Source organism: Palaemon carinicauda, chromosome 17 (assembly GCF_036898095.1).
Source record: "Palaemon carinicauda isolate YSFRI2023 chromosome 17, ASM3689809v2, whole genome shotgun sequence".
In the NCBI taxonomy this organism is placed as follows: domain Eukaryota; kingdom Metazoa; phylum Arthropoda; class Malacostraca; order Decapoda; family Palaemonidae; genus Palaemon; species Palaemon carinicauda.
Genome location: NC_090741.1, coordinates 62,633,055 through 62,647,939, shown reverse-complemented (window position 1 = coordinate 62,647,939; position 14,885 = coordinate 62,633,055). Strand labels below are relative to the sequence as shown.

The following is a 14,885-nucleotide window of genomic DNA, read 5'->3' as shown; positions in this document are numbered from 1 at the left end:
TCCTTCGGCTCTGGGCTACAAATGGGCATCAGATTTCCCACCCCCATTGACCTATGCTCTACACTATAAAAAATTTGCATTAAAAACAGTAAATATCAGGCAACATTTATTCCAGGATTTTTAACGTTTTAAAACGGTTATATTGACGTAAGTGATATTACGGTCACTAACCTGTAAAAAATAATAATAAAGTAAGGTGAAATTACGGTCTCATGTGCTTTACTGAAATACGGTTGAGAACAGTATATTTTTACGGAGATTTTCCGATTAAAATTACAGTTTTTTTTTCCTACGTGTAAAAAAAAAAATCTCGACTCAAAACTGAAATGGCCAAAATTAAAGCATCGTAAAAAACTAAATTTAAAAAAAAATCATTTAATTCAGGTGTGAAGATTCATCCAATAATAACTAAAAACAACGAATTCGGGGAATGGAAAATAATCATGAAAATTCAAGTATAGCCAAAGAAGGGGGAAATAAAATAAGGTTAATCTTGGGGAAGAAAAATAAAGATGAATACCTGTCCATTAGTAATGATAAAGGGCCTTTGTTCTCGGAAACTTCCGAGGTGAGATGGTCTTTTATCATTGTGTAGGTAAGATGGAGAAGAATGTATATAAAAAAAAAAAAAACTTCCGAAAAAAAAATGAGGGAATAACTAAAAAGAGGGAAATTACAATTTTGAGATGGGAAATAAGGGATATGGGTTAAAAAATTACTGAAAGTGTAATTTTGAAAATGGAAACAAGTACGAGAGAGGGTTATGCGTTAAAAAAAAAAAAAGAGAATGTACAACTTAAATTTGAAAAAGAGTAATTTTGAGAAAGAAAACAGGTAATTAGAAAAGGAAAACAAGAAATGCAGCAATAAATAATTTTGTAATAAAGGTGAAAACATGGAATGGGTTAAAAGAGCTAAAGAGAAAATTAATGTTTTTGAGTGGATGGAAAAAAAGCATGAAATCACTAGGAAAGCAACACAAATAATCAACTTGTAATACGAATTTTTGAAAAGACATCTTTACAACAACAACAAAAATAAATGCAGCCATTTCTAGTGCACTGCAGAACAAAGGCCTCAGACATGTCCATGGTCATAGCTGGGATTGGGCTATTTTCATAAGCAATGCCTCAGACATGTCTAGAATTCGGCTATTTTCATCACGACACTGGCCACTGCTGATTGGTGGTGGTGGGAGACATGGTCTGATTGCTCACAGCAAACCACCCTAGTATGGGTGTCCCTGACTGGTATATCTTTGCTGATTATGGAAATACACAAAGCCATTCACCACGTTAAGGTGTCCCCATAATTCACTAAATGGACACAATATGGATAATAACATGCTTGGAAGGAAATTAAAGAGGAAAAGATGGTTAGTAAAGTCTAACCAATAATATACAAAGAATTATTAGATAAAAAAGTAAATAAAATCAAAAGAAAATAATCTAAGATAATCTCAAATTAACAATTACCAAATCCCTGGAATTCTTTTGAAAGCTTTGGAATATTCCTTTGTTCCCATACTAACAAACCTTACGTTTAGTTCCTTTAGTCGCTGCAACCTCACCATCCTTGTAACCTAAGGATGGCGGTTTTGGGGACCATTTAAGTCTATCTGCTGAGTCATCAGTAGCCATTGCCTGGCCTTCCTTGGTCCTAGCTTGGGTGGAGAGGGGACTTGGGCGCTGATCATATGAGTATATGGTCAGTCTCTGGGGAATTGTCCTGCTTGCTAAGACAATGTCACTGTCCCTTGCCTCTGCCATTCATGGGCGGCATTTAAACCTTTAAAGGGCTACCTTCCAGCTCTACCGAAAGTATATCCACATAAATAACTCCATGGAAAGATACACATTATATAAGAATTTATCATTTTTTAAGGTGTTTCTTGGTTCTTATATCTCCATTCTTTCCTTTTCCCTATTTACTTCGCATCTGGGCTATAAAATTAGATTAGTGTGCCCATCCCATTGACCTTTATCGTCCGAAAACAGGCCACGAAATAAGCCTCGCGAGTCTAAACAGACGTTCTTAATGGTTGGTCAACGATAGTTATTTTTGATGGCTGTTTGGTCCCTCTATTATTATTATTATTATTATTATTTGGTCCCTCTATTATTATCATTATTATTATTATTATTGTTATTACTTGCTAAGCAAACACCCAAGTTTGAAAAACAGGATGCTATAAGCCCAAGGGCCCCAACAGGGAAAATAGCAAAGTGAGAAAAAGAAACAAGGAAAAGTGAAATATCATAAGAGCAGTAACATCAAAATAAATATTTCCTATGTAAACTATAACTAAACAAGAGGAAGAAAAATTAGATAGAATATTGTTCTCGAATGCACCCTCAAGCAAGATATCTCTACCCCAAGACAGTGGAAGACCATGATTTGAGGCTATGGCACTACCCAAGACCAGAGAACAATGGCTTGATTTTGGAGTGTCCTTCTCCTAAAAGAGCTGCTTACCATAGCTTAAAAAGTCCGTTCTACCCTTACCAAGAAGAAAGTAGCCACTGAACAATTTCAGTCCAGTAATTAACCCATTAGGTAAAAAGTAATTGTTTGGTAATCTTAGGTGTTGTAAAGTGAATGAGGACAGAGGAGAATATGTAAAGAATAGAATAGGCCAGACTATTCAGTGTATGTGTAGGCAAAGGGGAAGTGAAATGTAACTTGAGAGAAGGATCCAATGTAGTACTGTCTGACCAGTCAAAGGACCCCACAATTCTCTAGCGGTAGAATGTCAAGAGTCTTGGATAACTTTAAATTCAATTTATTAGTGCCAATGGGTCTCCTTTATTTTATTCATAAGATTTTACTAGTGTTCTCGACCAGCAAAATATTTCAGCAAAACATTTAGATACTGTTAAGAATTTGGATTTTTACAGTTTTAAAAAGGGATATATTGACGTTAAGGAGTGATATTACGGTCACCAACCCCTAAACGATAATAACAAAGTAGGGTAAAATTACGGTCGCCTGTATTTTACTGAACTACGGCTGAGAACAGTATATCTTTAAGGAGAATTTCCGACCAAAATTAAGGTTTCTTTTAACGAATTTAACACTTCCCACCCATCCCTTTCCTATCTACAACCAGCTGGGTCGGCAATTTGTAGGAGATTGTTGTTTGTGAGTGGTCCTCTCGAGGTACACCCTCCAACCAAGGTATGACCACTACCTCTCCCTCCTAACCCTCAACATAACAGGAAAGAAACAAATATATATATACATCTATATATATATATATATATATATATATATATATATATATATATAGATGTATATATACATATATATATATGTATATATATATATATATATATATATATATATATATATATATGCATATATATATATATATATATATATATATATATATATATATATATATATATATATATATATATATATATATATATATATATAATGTCTATATACATAAATACACACACACACACACACATATATATATATATAGCAAGACACTTGTTCTTTATTATATGGGGGAGAATACAACAAATGGATATATCTACGATTTTGTAACGATGCTCCATTATTCTTGGTTTTAATAGGCATCCATATAATAGAATATCCATTACTAAGCGACTTTCTAGACAAAGTTTATTGCAGGGAAAGTTTCTACAGAAAAGGGAGTCCGTTGCTAGGGAAGTTTTCAATAAAGAACAAAACAAAGTCAATTAAACTACGCCAATATTGCACAATTACTGACTTTAAACTTCAAGAGGGGAACTGCTACAAAATGTTATCTCCCCTATATAATAAAGAGCATTGTGTCTGGATATATATATATATATATATATATATATATATATATATATATATATATATATATATATATATATATATATATATATATATATATATGTCAAGCTCAGCAGTATTGCCAGACATATGGCTACTCTGTGTCTTCCCCGTCCCTCGGGTGAGGGGAAAGGGATTAGTCATACCCTGATGAGAGGGGGTTCCCTGGGTAAGTTCGGAAACCACAATCTCCCACAAATTGCCGAAACTGTTGTGTTGTAGGTTGTAGTTAGGAAAGGGGAGGGGTGGGAAGGGTTGAATCTGCATGTGTGCACTGAGCATATCTATTGTAGCTAAAGGGGCACTCGGTAGAGCGCAGGCCTCCGCCGCGGCTTCTTATTTCTCGACCTTGACCTTTGACCTAACACATATCAATTGGCGTGGACTTTCATACCCTCAAATATGAACCAAGTTTGAAGTTGAAGTCTCTGTGGTAACCATGTATAAACTTATGGCTGATTACGTGAATTTGATATTTTGCTTGACCTTTGACCTTCTTAAATTTAAACATTTCCAGCATTTTACATGACAGTTAATACCTGCAAGTTTCATTATTCTACGATTAAAATTGTGGCCATTAACAAGGGGTAAAACATAACCTCCTTCCAACTTCGATAGCGGATTTAAATATTTAGCTGTCATTTTTCAGGGGTCGGATACTCTAGTGCCAAGGCTTTTTTTCAAGTACTATTTTCCATATGAAATAATTACAATAGACGATTGATAAGTTATCAAATGCATGGCTTCAGGAGGTTTAAATTTCATAATTATGTAACTGGGTTGCAATTACAAAGATGAAGATGCTAGCTACCTGATCATGTTGACCAACCATAGTTGACTGACTAAAACAGAATAACTCACTACTCTAAAGGTTTAAAGGCCACTCATGAATGGCAGAGGTAAGGGACAGTGACAAGACTCTAGCTAGCAGGACAATGCCCTAGAGAATGACCATATATACATATGATCAGCACCCAAGCGCCTCTCCACTCAAGCTAGGACCAGTGAGGTCCAGGCAATGGCTGCTGATGTTTCAGCAGGTAGACCTATAGACTCCCTAAAATCCTTTGCTCACATGGATGGTGAGATTGCAGATGCTACAAAAAACTATCAAGCTTGAGCGGGACTCGAACCCCAGTCTGATGATCGCTAGACAGGGACGTTTCTGGTCAACAAGAACACTGGGATTTGACATAAAGATGTCTAAAACATTCCAGTCTCACTCGGGACTCGAACTTGTTACTTTCTCGAAGATGTCATAACCACAAACAAAAATGTAAAAAGGTAAATTGCATTGCAAAAAAAAAAAAGATAATCCAGAGAGAGATTTCAACCGCAAGAATGTCTGGTGCAATATTGGAATGTCATACTGAAGTCCTCAAAATATTTCAAAAAGAAATACAATGACAAACTTGAGCGAGAAAGCTTTATCATAGAGTAAACTCGAGTTTATACGATTAAATAATAATAATAATAATAATAATCAAAGCAGCATACCCACTGATCTCTCCTCTGAAACTAAAAATTATAACAATAAAAGAGCCTGTTCCAATTACAGCGAAATAATAATATTAATAATTATAATGAGGGGGAAACAGCTTCCGGTCCGAACTTTATTCTCTTGAGTGAACTAATAACCTAAAAAACCAGAGCGGGTCATTATCGTCATAACGCCCATCCCATTAACAACACGAAAATAACAATAAAATAACGGTTTTGCAAAAGCGGGGGCCACCAGTCCGGAACGTCCGACAGATGAGGTTTCTTTCAACTAAACTCGGACTGAAATTCTCTCTCTCTCTCTCTCTCTCTCTCTCTCTCTCTCTCTCTCTCTCTCTCTCTCTCTCTCTCTCTCTCTCTCTCTCTCTCTCTCAGTCGGTTAAATCAAAGCACTTTTCAGAGGTAGTAGGTTGGCCAGGGTACCAGCCATCCGTTAAGATACTACCGCTAAAGTTATGGTGTTAAAACGTGTACTTCCTCAGAGCGAGGTGTGCCAGGAATTCATGAGTCCAACTGTACAAAGTTGTTTATCTTACTTTCTCAATTTCTTTTTCCACATTAGGGTGCTTTTACCAATTGCTGCACTTAGGCTTGTAGCTTTCTGCTTTCCCACCTATGATTACAGCTTGACATGTCCTAATAATATAAACAACTAGAGGGGCAGCATATTTCTTGGCCTTATGCTTAACCGTGACCTTGACCTTCCACAATTTAATCATTTCCAGCTATTTACATAAGTTAATCCCTGCAAGCTTCATTACGATTAAAATAGTAGCCATGTAGCTGTTCACAAATACACACATAACCATAAACAAGGGTAATACATAACCTCCTTCCAACTTCGTTGGCTGAGGTAATAAAAAACTAACAAAAAGAAACATGGTGTTTAATAAGCACATTGGAAAATTGAATCATTTAAAATAAGAAGAAAAGTGCCGAAAAAATACTTTAAACTCTAAGCTCGACGGCGAAGGAAAAACAGTTGAATAACCGAGTAATCCGAGGGGCAATAATTTTCATAAAAAAATTTGGAAAATGTTAAGAACTTATATTGGAATTATCTTCTCTTTTTTCTAATTGTTATTCTAAGTCCCCTTCCTAATTACTGCTAAAAGTGATTATTTTATAAGCTTTTTTGCCGACGAAAGTGGTTATAAGTTTGGCCTTTGGTAGCAACCAGCCTCCATAGTTTGCTTTTTGTAAGGATCCCATATCAAGGCTAAAGTGTGATGGGGAAAGTTTGGAAGACGGACAATAACAGCCATTCCATTCTTCCAAGGCGACCCAATTACCAGACATTCAATAGGCAATCATGATACACTATTGAACGCGACCCGTCAAAAATGAGGGCTAATAATTACAACCCTACCCACCCCTTCCCCCTTTCCTAACTACAACACGTCAGTTTAGGCAATTTGTGGGAGATTGTGGTTTCCGAGTGTACCTCTCAGGGTACCCACGCTAGCTAAGGTATGACTACTACTTTTCCCCCTACCAGAGGGATGGGGAGAGACCGAGTAATCATAAGTTTGACAATAAAGCACAGCGTGACAGGATACATATATATATATAAATTATATATATATATATATATATATATATATATATATATATATATATATATATATATATATATATATATATATATATATACACACACACATTTGTATATATATAAATATAAATAAATATATATAGATATATATATATATATATATATATATATATATATATATATATATATATATATATACACACACACACTTGCTCTTTATTATATAGGAGAGATGCAGCCAGTTAAGAGGTTTCAAAGGGGGATCTCCATCCCACCCACCCCCCTATTACAGATACATTACATTTGAATGCGTCACCCTGATAACCTCTAATACGATAGAGAATTTCTGTGGTTAGAGCCAATAGGTTCTGGCAGCTTATATGCTTTAATCATAACCAACTTCCAAGTAAACTTAACTTAATAACTATGGTCTGGTTGATTAATTACGCGTATGAGATTGGCGTTACAAATTCTAGGGTCATTTACGGTGAAAAACAATATACTAATCAACGATATATTTTTCTATTCCTTTAATTTTTTTCTTTCCTCCGGGCCCGGAAAAAAAATCAGGGAATGTAAGCTTCGGGACTTTTCCGGATTTTTATGAATTTATCTGGATTTTTCCTGATTTTGGGGCGAAGAATTTTACGAATATTTTTCTTTTAGGAGCTTTTACCTGAAATTTTATTTATTTAAATGTCAAGTGATTTTTTTTTTTTTTTGGGGGGGGGGGGGGAGATTTTTTCCGGATTTATTTTAGATTTTACCGGTTTTTTTTTTTTTTTTACTATTATTTTTGGGGGATGGAAAGATTATTTCGAATATTTTTGTCAAGATTTTACCGGAATTATTTGGGGGTGAGATTTTTCTGAAGGCATGTAACCTAACACTTTAACCTGGCTAAACCCGTATCAACAGCCCTCCCCCCCCCCTCCCATAAAAAAAGGGAGAAGAAAATGTTTTAATCACTAAGAAATCACGTTAAAGACGAGGCGGAAATGATTCTTAATACTTGTAGTAGAAGGATAGAAACGATCTTGTAACTCCTAAATGCTTATTGACTGACTGAATTAAACACGATTTGATACAAGACAAAATTAATAACAAACTATAACGCATAAAAGGCTTAAGGATTTACATTTATGAAATTTATGAACCCTGTTACTAAATATAAAAAATATATTATTAAATAAATACATAAAAAAATATTATTGAACACAGTTTGAGAATAATTTTTAAATCAATACATTACTGAAATAAAGACATTAAATGAAACATAGAGAGGTACGAAGGGACTGTACAACATAAAGTACGTGTACAGGAAATTTAATTCGTCATAAAAAGAATACGGTAAGAGCCACACAAAAGTGAAATACATAATACACACTAGAAGAAGCTTGAACAAATACAGTACCTATCAAATAAATACGTCCATTAAGAACAAAGTGAACACAAGCTATAAACAAAGTATGAACAAAACCAAAGTTCACACTAAAACATTTGAACAATATATATGACTTTAATGTCACTCTGACATTCGGCTTCGCTAATGGAAAAGGCACGTGTGATATGAAGGCACTATTTTAAACAGTAAAAAGGCGTGGTAAGGTCAAAATTCAAATCTATCTTTGACCTTTTTAATTACGACCTTGACCCCTAGGTCCAACTAAAGATGATATACACTTTAAAATTTGCAGTAAAAACGGTTAATGTTTGGAAACATATATCCCAGTATTTCACAGTTTAAAAAAACTGATATATTGACGTAAATTAGTGATACCACGGTCATCAACCCTTAAAAGATGGTAACAAAGTAAGGTAACATTACTGAAATACGGTTGAGAACAGTATATTTCTACGATGAATTTCCGATTAAAATTAGGGTTTTTTTCTTCCTGTGTATGCGAATAATAAGCAGACAGAACGGACAATCAGACAGACATGTTAATTACTAAATGTCTGGGATGATATATGCAAAAATACACATCTAAATAAAAAAATGATATACAACTAAATATAAATTTAAAAAATCTAAAAGATTTAGCTTATAAAATATATATTAGAATACTAAGCATAAAATTTATTCAATATATATATATATATATATATATATATATATATATATATATATATATATATATATATATATACTGTAGGAATACTAAAGCATAAATCAAATCATATAAAAATAAACAGAAGCTAAATATGAATAATAAAACCCTCTAAAAGATCTAATTTATAAAGTATAAATTGGATTACTAAAGAATAAAAATTTAATCTATAACAAAATAAAATATACATAAACTAAATATAAATAAAAAAAAAAAAAGATAAAAGATTTACATTACAAAATATGCTTAAAAATACTAACCCATAAAAATGTAATCTATATATATATATATAAAATATAGAAAACCTAAATATACAAAAAAAAAACAATATAAAAGATCGGTTATGAAATATATTTGAATACTAAAGCATAAAAATAGAAAATAAACACGGCACAAAATTAAAATCCATATAAAATACTAAAGCATAAAAATAGAATATAAACATACCATATATATATATATATATATATATATATATATATATATATATATATATATATATATATATATATATATACAGTAATTTTGATAGCTGGCAATCTCATTGGGTGATTGCCCGGTTGATTAGCTATCGTGTCTTAGTTTTTCAATATATATATATATAAATACATATATATATATATATATATATATATATATATATATATATATATATATATATATATATATAGAAAACTAAAAGACACGAGAGCTAATCAACCGGGCAATCACCCAATGAGATTGCCAGTTATCGAAATTGCCAGGTGAATCTAAGCGTAAGTAGACCACATGAAATCATGCTTCGAGGTCACTGGACCAGATGACGAACATAACATAACGGATAGAATTTCTTACAAGTGTTTATGATTTAAAAAAAAAAAACGGTTTATTTATAAGTAAATTTTGCCTATCATCTAAAGAAATCAAACTATTCTGTATTCTCTGATATTGGTAAAATTCGGTTTGGAAAAAAAGGGACGATGATATTATGAAATGTTTTATAGCATAAAGGTTGTAATTTTTTTCAATAAATGAAAGCTATCAAAAGCAATATCCTTTCAATTTAAAAAATTGTGAATACTTGAAAAAAGGCATCATTTGAAATGTGACGTAAAAAAAAATGAAAAAAAAAAAATTCATTTAGAAATTACTATATATATATATATATATATATATATATATATATATATATATATATATATATATATATATATATATATATATATATTTAAATAAAAAGAGCAATTCATTGGCACTACTCGTATCAGTACAATTGATTACAATCGATACTATCTTCGTATTATACCTTCTTTAAAAAAATAACTAGGCCTATTTCAACGGAAAATCCTATCGTTTCCAAAATATAAATCTTCGCATCCCTAAAATAATTACGGTACCTCGTATACTACAAGAGGTTTATACATTAACTAGTTTACGTGAACTGTCAAAAATGACGGTTAAATATTTAGAGAGAAAAGCACACACAGATTCAACCTATCCCACCCCTCACCCTTTCCTCATGGGGTAACCCCTCTTACCAGGGCAAGACGCTTCCCTCTCCCTCTAACTTGAACGTCACCAGATAGAAATATATGTTTACAGTGCATACATAATTATAATATATATATATATATATATATATATATATATATATATATATATATATATATATATATATATATATATATAGTTATTCATATATTCATTCATCTATCTATCTATATATCTATATATAAGTGTGTATTTATATATTCATTCATCTATCTATCTATATATATATATATATATATATATATATATATATATATATCCAGACACTAATTATTGTTCTTTACTATAAAGGGAAGACGTAATTTTGTACATGTTCAAAGTAAATATTAATAAATATGTATGTTACAGTTTCATTTTCTTCAGCAAATTTACATAGGACTAGCCGTGCAAGCAGTCTCAGACACTGCACGGTACTGTACATGCAAATAGCGTAGCGTTCCCAGAGAGAGAGAGAGAGAGAGAGAGAGAGAGAGAGAGAGAGAGAGAGAGAGAGAGAGAGAGAGAGAGAATTCATCTTTCATTTCAATACATATATATCACATATTTACACGAGATATTTTTTTTTTTAGTAAATGAAATATTTTATTAGAAACAGAAGGAAGATGCCACTCATTTTGTTCCAACATATATTAACGAGAGAAAGATAGAATTCTGAACTGACTTATAAATTATGAGAGAGAGAGAGAGAGAGAGAGAGAGAGAGAGAGAGAGAGAGAGAGAGAGAGAGAGAGAGAGACCTGTTTTATAACCTGCCAGTTCAACTATTCAAATTTTACCCATGAATTCCACCCGCCAATAATAATGAGTAAATGTTTATAACATCGAAGTACCACTTTTCACTTCTAGTTATTTTCCACGGCAACATATGCAACCGATTACTGTAAAATTCGTGTTAGTCTATGATACACGAGGAGTTATTATATAAGATTTTCACCCTTGTCGCCGTCGTCATAAAGCCAAAAATACAGTCACACTGTCAGTATCAGAGGAAACGGAGAGAGAGGAGGATAGGGTGTAGCACTAGCTAAGTGCTTACAAATGAAGTAAATGTGAAATTCATTTCGTTCGTGCCTTCGTATTAGTATGAAGAGATTAGTCTTAAACCTGCTGTTTAATAAGTTTTACGAAGAAAATTAGATTTACATGCACAAAAGAGACATATACACAAACACTCTCACACATATCATCAACAAATGCAGCTGTCTAGCTCACTGCAGGGCAAAGGCCTCAGACATATCTTGGGTTTGGCCAGTTTTAAACATCACGCTGGCCAGCTGCGGATTGGTGATGATGGGAAACTTCTGTCCGATCGCTCACAGCAAACCAGCCTAGTAGGGGTGACCCTGACTAGTACAGCTTTGCTGACCATGACAGTTTTCTCTAACCGTGGATAGCAAATCAAACCGCCCCATACGGTATCTGAGCTATTCGAGCCGGTCTTGAACTCTATCGATAGAGCCTGGGATACCAGGCTTTTCCGAACCTTTCCCCCAAAGTTCTAAACACTTCTGAATTATATATTTTCGGTCCACTTGACATGACCACTTCAAAACAAAGTGCTCCATCATTTCACATATGCTTTCCTTCCTGTCACTTATCTCGCCTGTTATCATTAATTCATCATACACAACTTCACTCAAATAGACTGAGACTACCTTCTCTATTTCACTTCACATTCGACAGTAACACTTCACTTCTCATATGTAACTAATCTCTCCTCTTATCTTGCCATCATCCATTATATTTGCATGCATATATGGTCTCTAGCGCACTGTCACTTTCCCTTGTCTTTGCCATTTATGAGCGTCCTTTAAAACAAATCATAATCGAATATACTATTACTCTACCCTTCAGTCTTTGAGCAATTATTTTGGAATAATGAGGCTAGGCCCATACCCTGGCTTAGACATGCTATATTTGAATATAACTCAATGCTACACAAAGAGGCACACTTTTCCTTAAAAGAACTTTAAAGTGTTACCGTTCGCTCAAAACTGTATCAGTACCACTCGCCTCAGAGAGAGAGAGAGAGAGAGAGAGAGAGAGAGAGAGAGAGAGAGAGAGAGAGAGAGAGAAGCATTAATCAGTGTCCAGACTCTCGTATTTCCCATCCATCGGGAACTGTCAAAGCCACACACATCATTCCAAGGCTTTCTCAAATCCGTCCATATTATACTTTCCAAAATAGGCAATTTGCCATGAAGGCAGCGCACCGGACTGATCTATAATTTTGTCTTTTAACTGAATTTATCTGTTTTGACCCAGATCCCGTTTTAACATTTACAATACATATCAGTTTGCTTGCATAAATAGCTAGACAGATATGTATAATGTAAACAGAATTTAGGAATATACCTTTGTACCCTGAAGAAGTGTACGTAATACACGAAAGCGCTTGGTACCTGGTTTTTCCTTTCCTGTTTCCTGTGGATTTTACCCTTTAATACATGTCACGTGCAGTTTTGTGACTGATAAGTAATATATATATATATATATATATATATATATATATATATATATATATATATATATATATATATATATATATATATATATCATCTCCCTGCCCATTGACGCAAAGGACCTCATATGTGAGTATATATACGCATATAAATATACTGTGTATATATATATATATATATATATATATATATATATATATATATATATATATATATATATATATATATATATATATATACAGTATATTTATATGCGTATATATACTCACATATGAGGCCCTTTGCGTCAATGGGCAGGGAGATGATATATATATATATATATATATATATATATATATATATATATATATATATATATATATATATATATATATACAGTATACATATGAATAATTCTTATAGATACTGAAATAAGATATAACTGTGAGAGTCAAGTTAAAAATCGTTTAAACACATCGACTTGACAAATGATTTCAAGTTAACTTTTAGTATTAAGTTTCTTGAGTTCTAAAAAAAATAAGTAAAAAATAATATTACCATCAATTCCGTAATCGTATGCCTTTATGCAACTTCTTCACGGTCAGTTTCTGGTTTATCGTATTTTTATGTAGGTCTATGGTGCATTTTTCATCATTTGCTTTTACCATCTTTTTGTTTATATAATGTTTTTTATTATAGTAATAACTCTAACGCAGTTCAAAATCCTTTTCAAAACATCAATAAGAATAGTATTTTTGTTTTATTAATTTTTTAACACTCGATAAAATAGTTTTTTTTCATAACGTTGGTCTAAGAACGTGTACATTTTACGAGATAGGAATTAAGTTCAATATTGTTTGACACTATAGGTCAATTTTAATAATTCATTATGATATGTAGGGTACATACCTCCATAAACATTACAAGCAAAAGCATTATTATAATAACAGGCAATTTATGGTCCGAGTCTAAAACATAGGCCTATATAAAAGTTGCTTTGAGTTGAAATTAAAAGTTAGTTTATATTCATGACCTAAATAATTATCGACTAGAAGATGAAAGTTTATCATCATGACCTATAAGCTTAATTTAATTGTTCATATAAAATGTCTTTAGTTCCGTAAACATTAGGCCTATCCCTCCCTACGTCTATATAAATATCATGAACACCTTAGAATAGTGTAAGAGCATAATAAGAATGTATTTCATATTCCTATAAACATTATTCTTCATTTATAGAAAGGTTCGAACAACACGAGACAATTAACGACGCAAAACAAAAACACCGAAGGACCTGTCCTTGGGGACGTCATTCATTACCTTGAAGGATCCTACAGGATGCCTTCTTCCTTTTTGCCTCGCCTCCCACACACACACGCTCTCAGGTAAAAGTGTTCAGGTGTATAGCTCATCCTACGACAAAATACACGACGGAAAACCAAGCATAATGACTTAATATTCACTTATAAACTCACCTGAACATCTTGAACTGAAGTATGTATCTTCTCATGTATCAACTGCTACCCATGACGTAACTGGCAAAATTCAATGTGATACAGGCATGCTCTCCGGCGAGCGCGCACGTCTTTACTCGCCGAACAGTGAAAGTCAACTGAGATTCTGAGAAGGTGCGAGACTGCGAGTCCTCTAGCACTGTTGCCAACTGTGTTGGACATAAATGAGCTAGATTGAGGTCTGAAATGCGCTAGGAAGTTTTCTCCTTGTATGTGAATTTTGGTGATGATATACATCGCATAGAAGATGAACTAACAACAACAAAGTTAAGGCAACAATTTTAAATTATTGCGAATGTTGGATATGGATTTATTATAAGAATAAAACACACACACACACACACACACACACACACACACATATATATATATATATATATATATATATATATATATATAT

At 32.9% G+C, this 14,885-nt stretch overlaps 1 protein-coding gene across 1 annotated transcript in view; it reads right to left on the bottom strand.

Moving 5' to 3' along the window:
* The window catches only part of LOC137656819 (polypeptide N-acetylgalactosaminyltransferase 1-like), a 295,944-nt gene extending 281,366 nt beyond the window's left edge, over positions 1-14,578 (bottom strand). The window contains 1 exon segment of the mRNA XM_068391130.1: positions 14,447-14,578. Within this exon segment, the coding sequence (XP_068247231.1) occupies positions 14,447-14,481 (35 nt within the window). The 5' untranslated portion in view covers positions 14,482-14,578.
* Between the last annotated feature and the right edge of the window lie 307 nt (positions 14,579-14,885).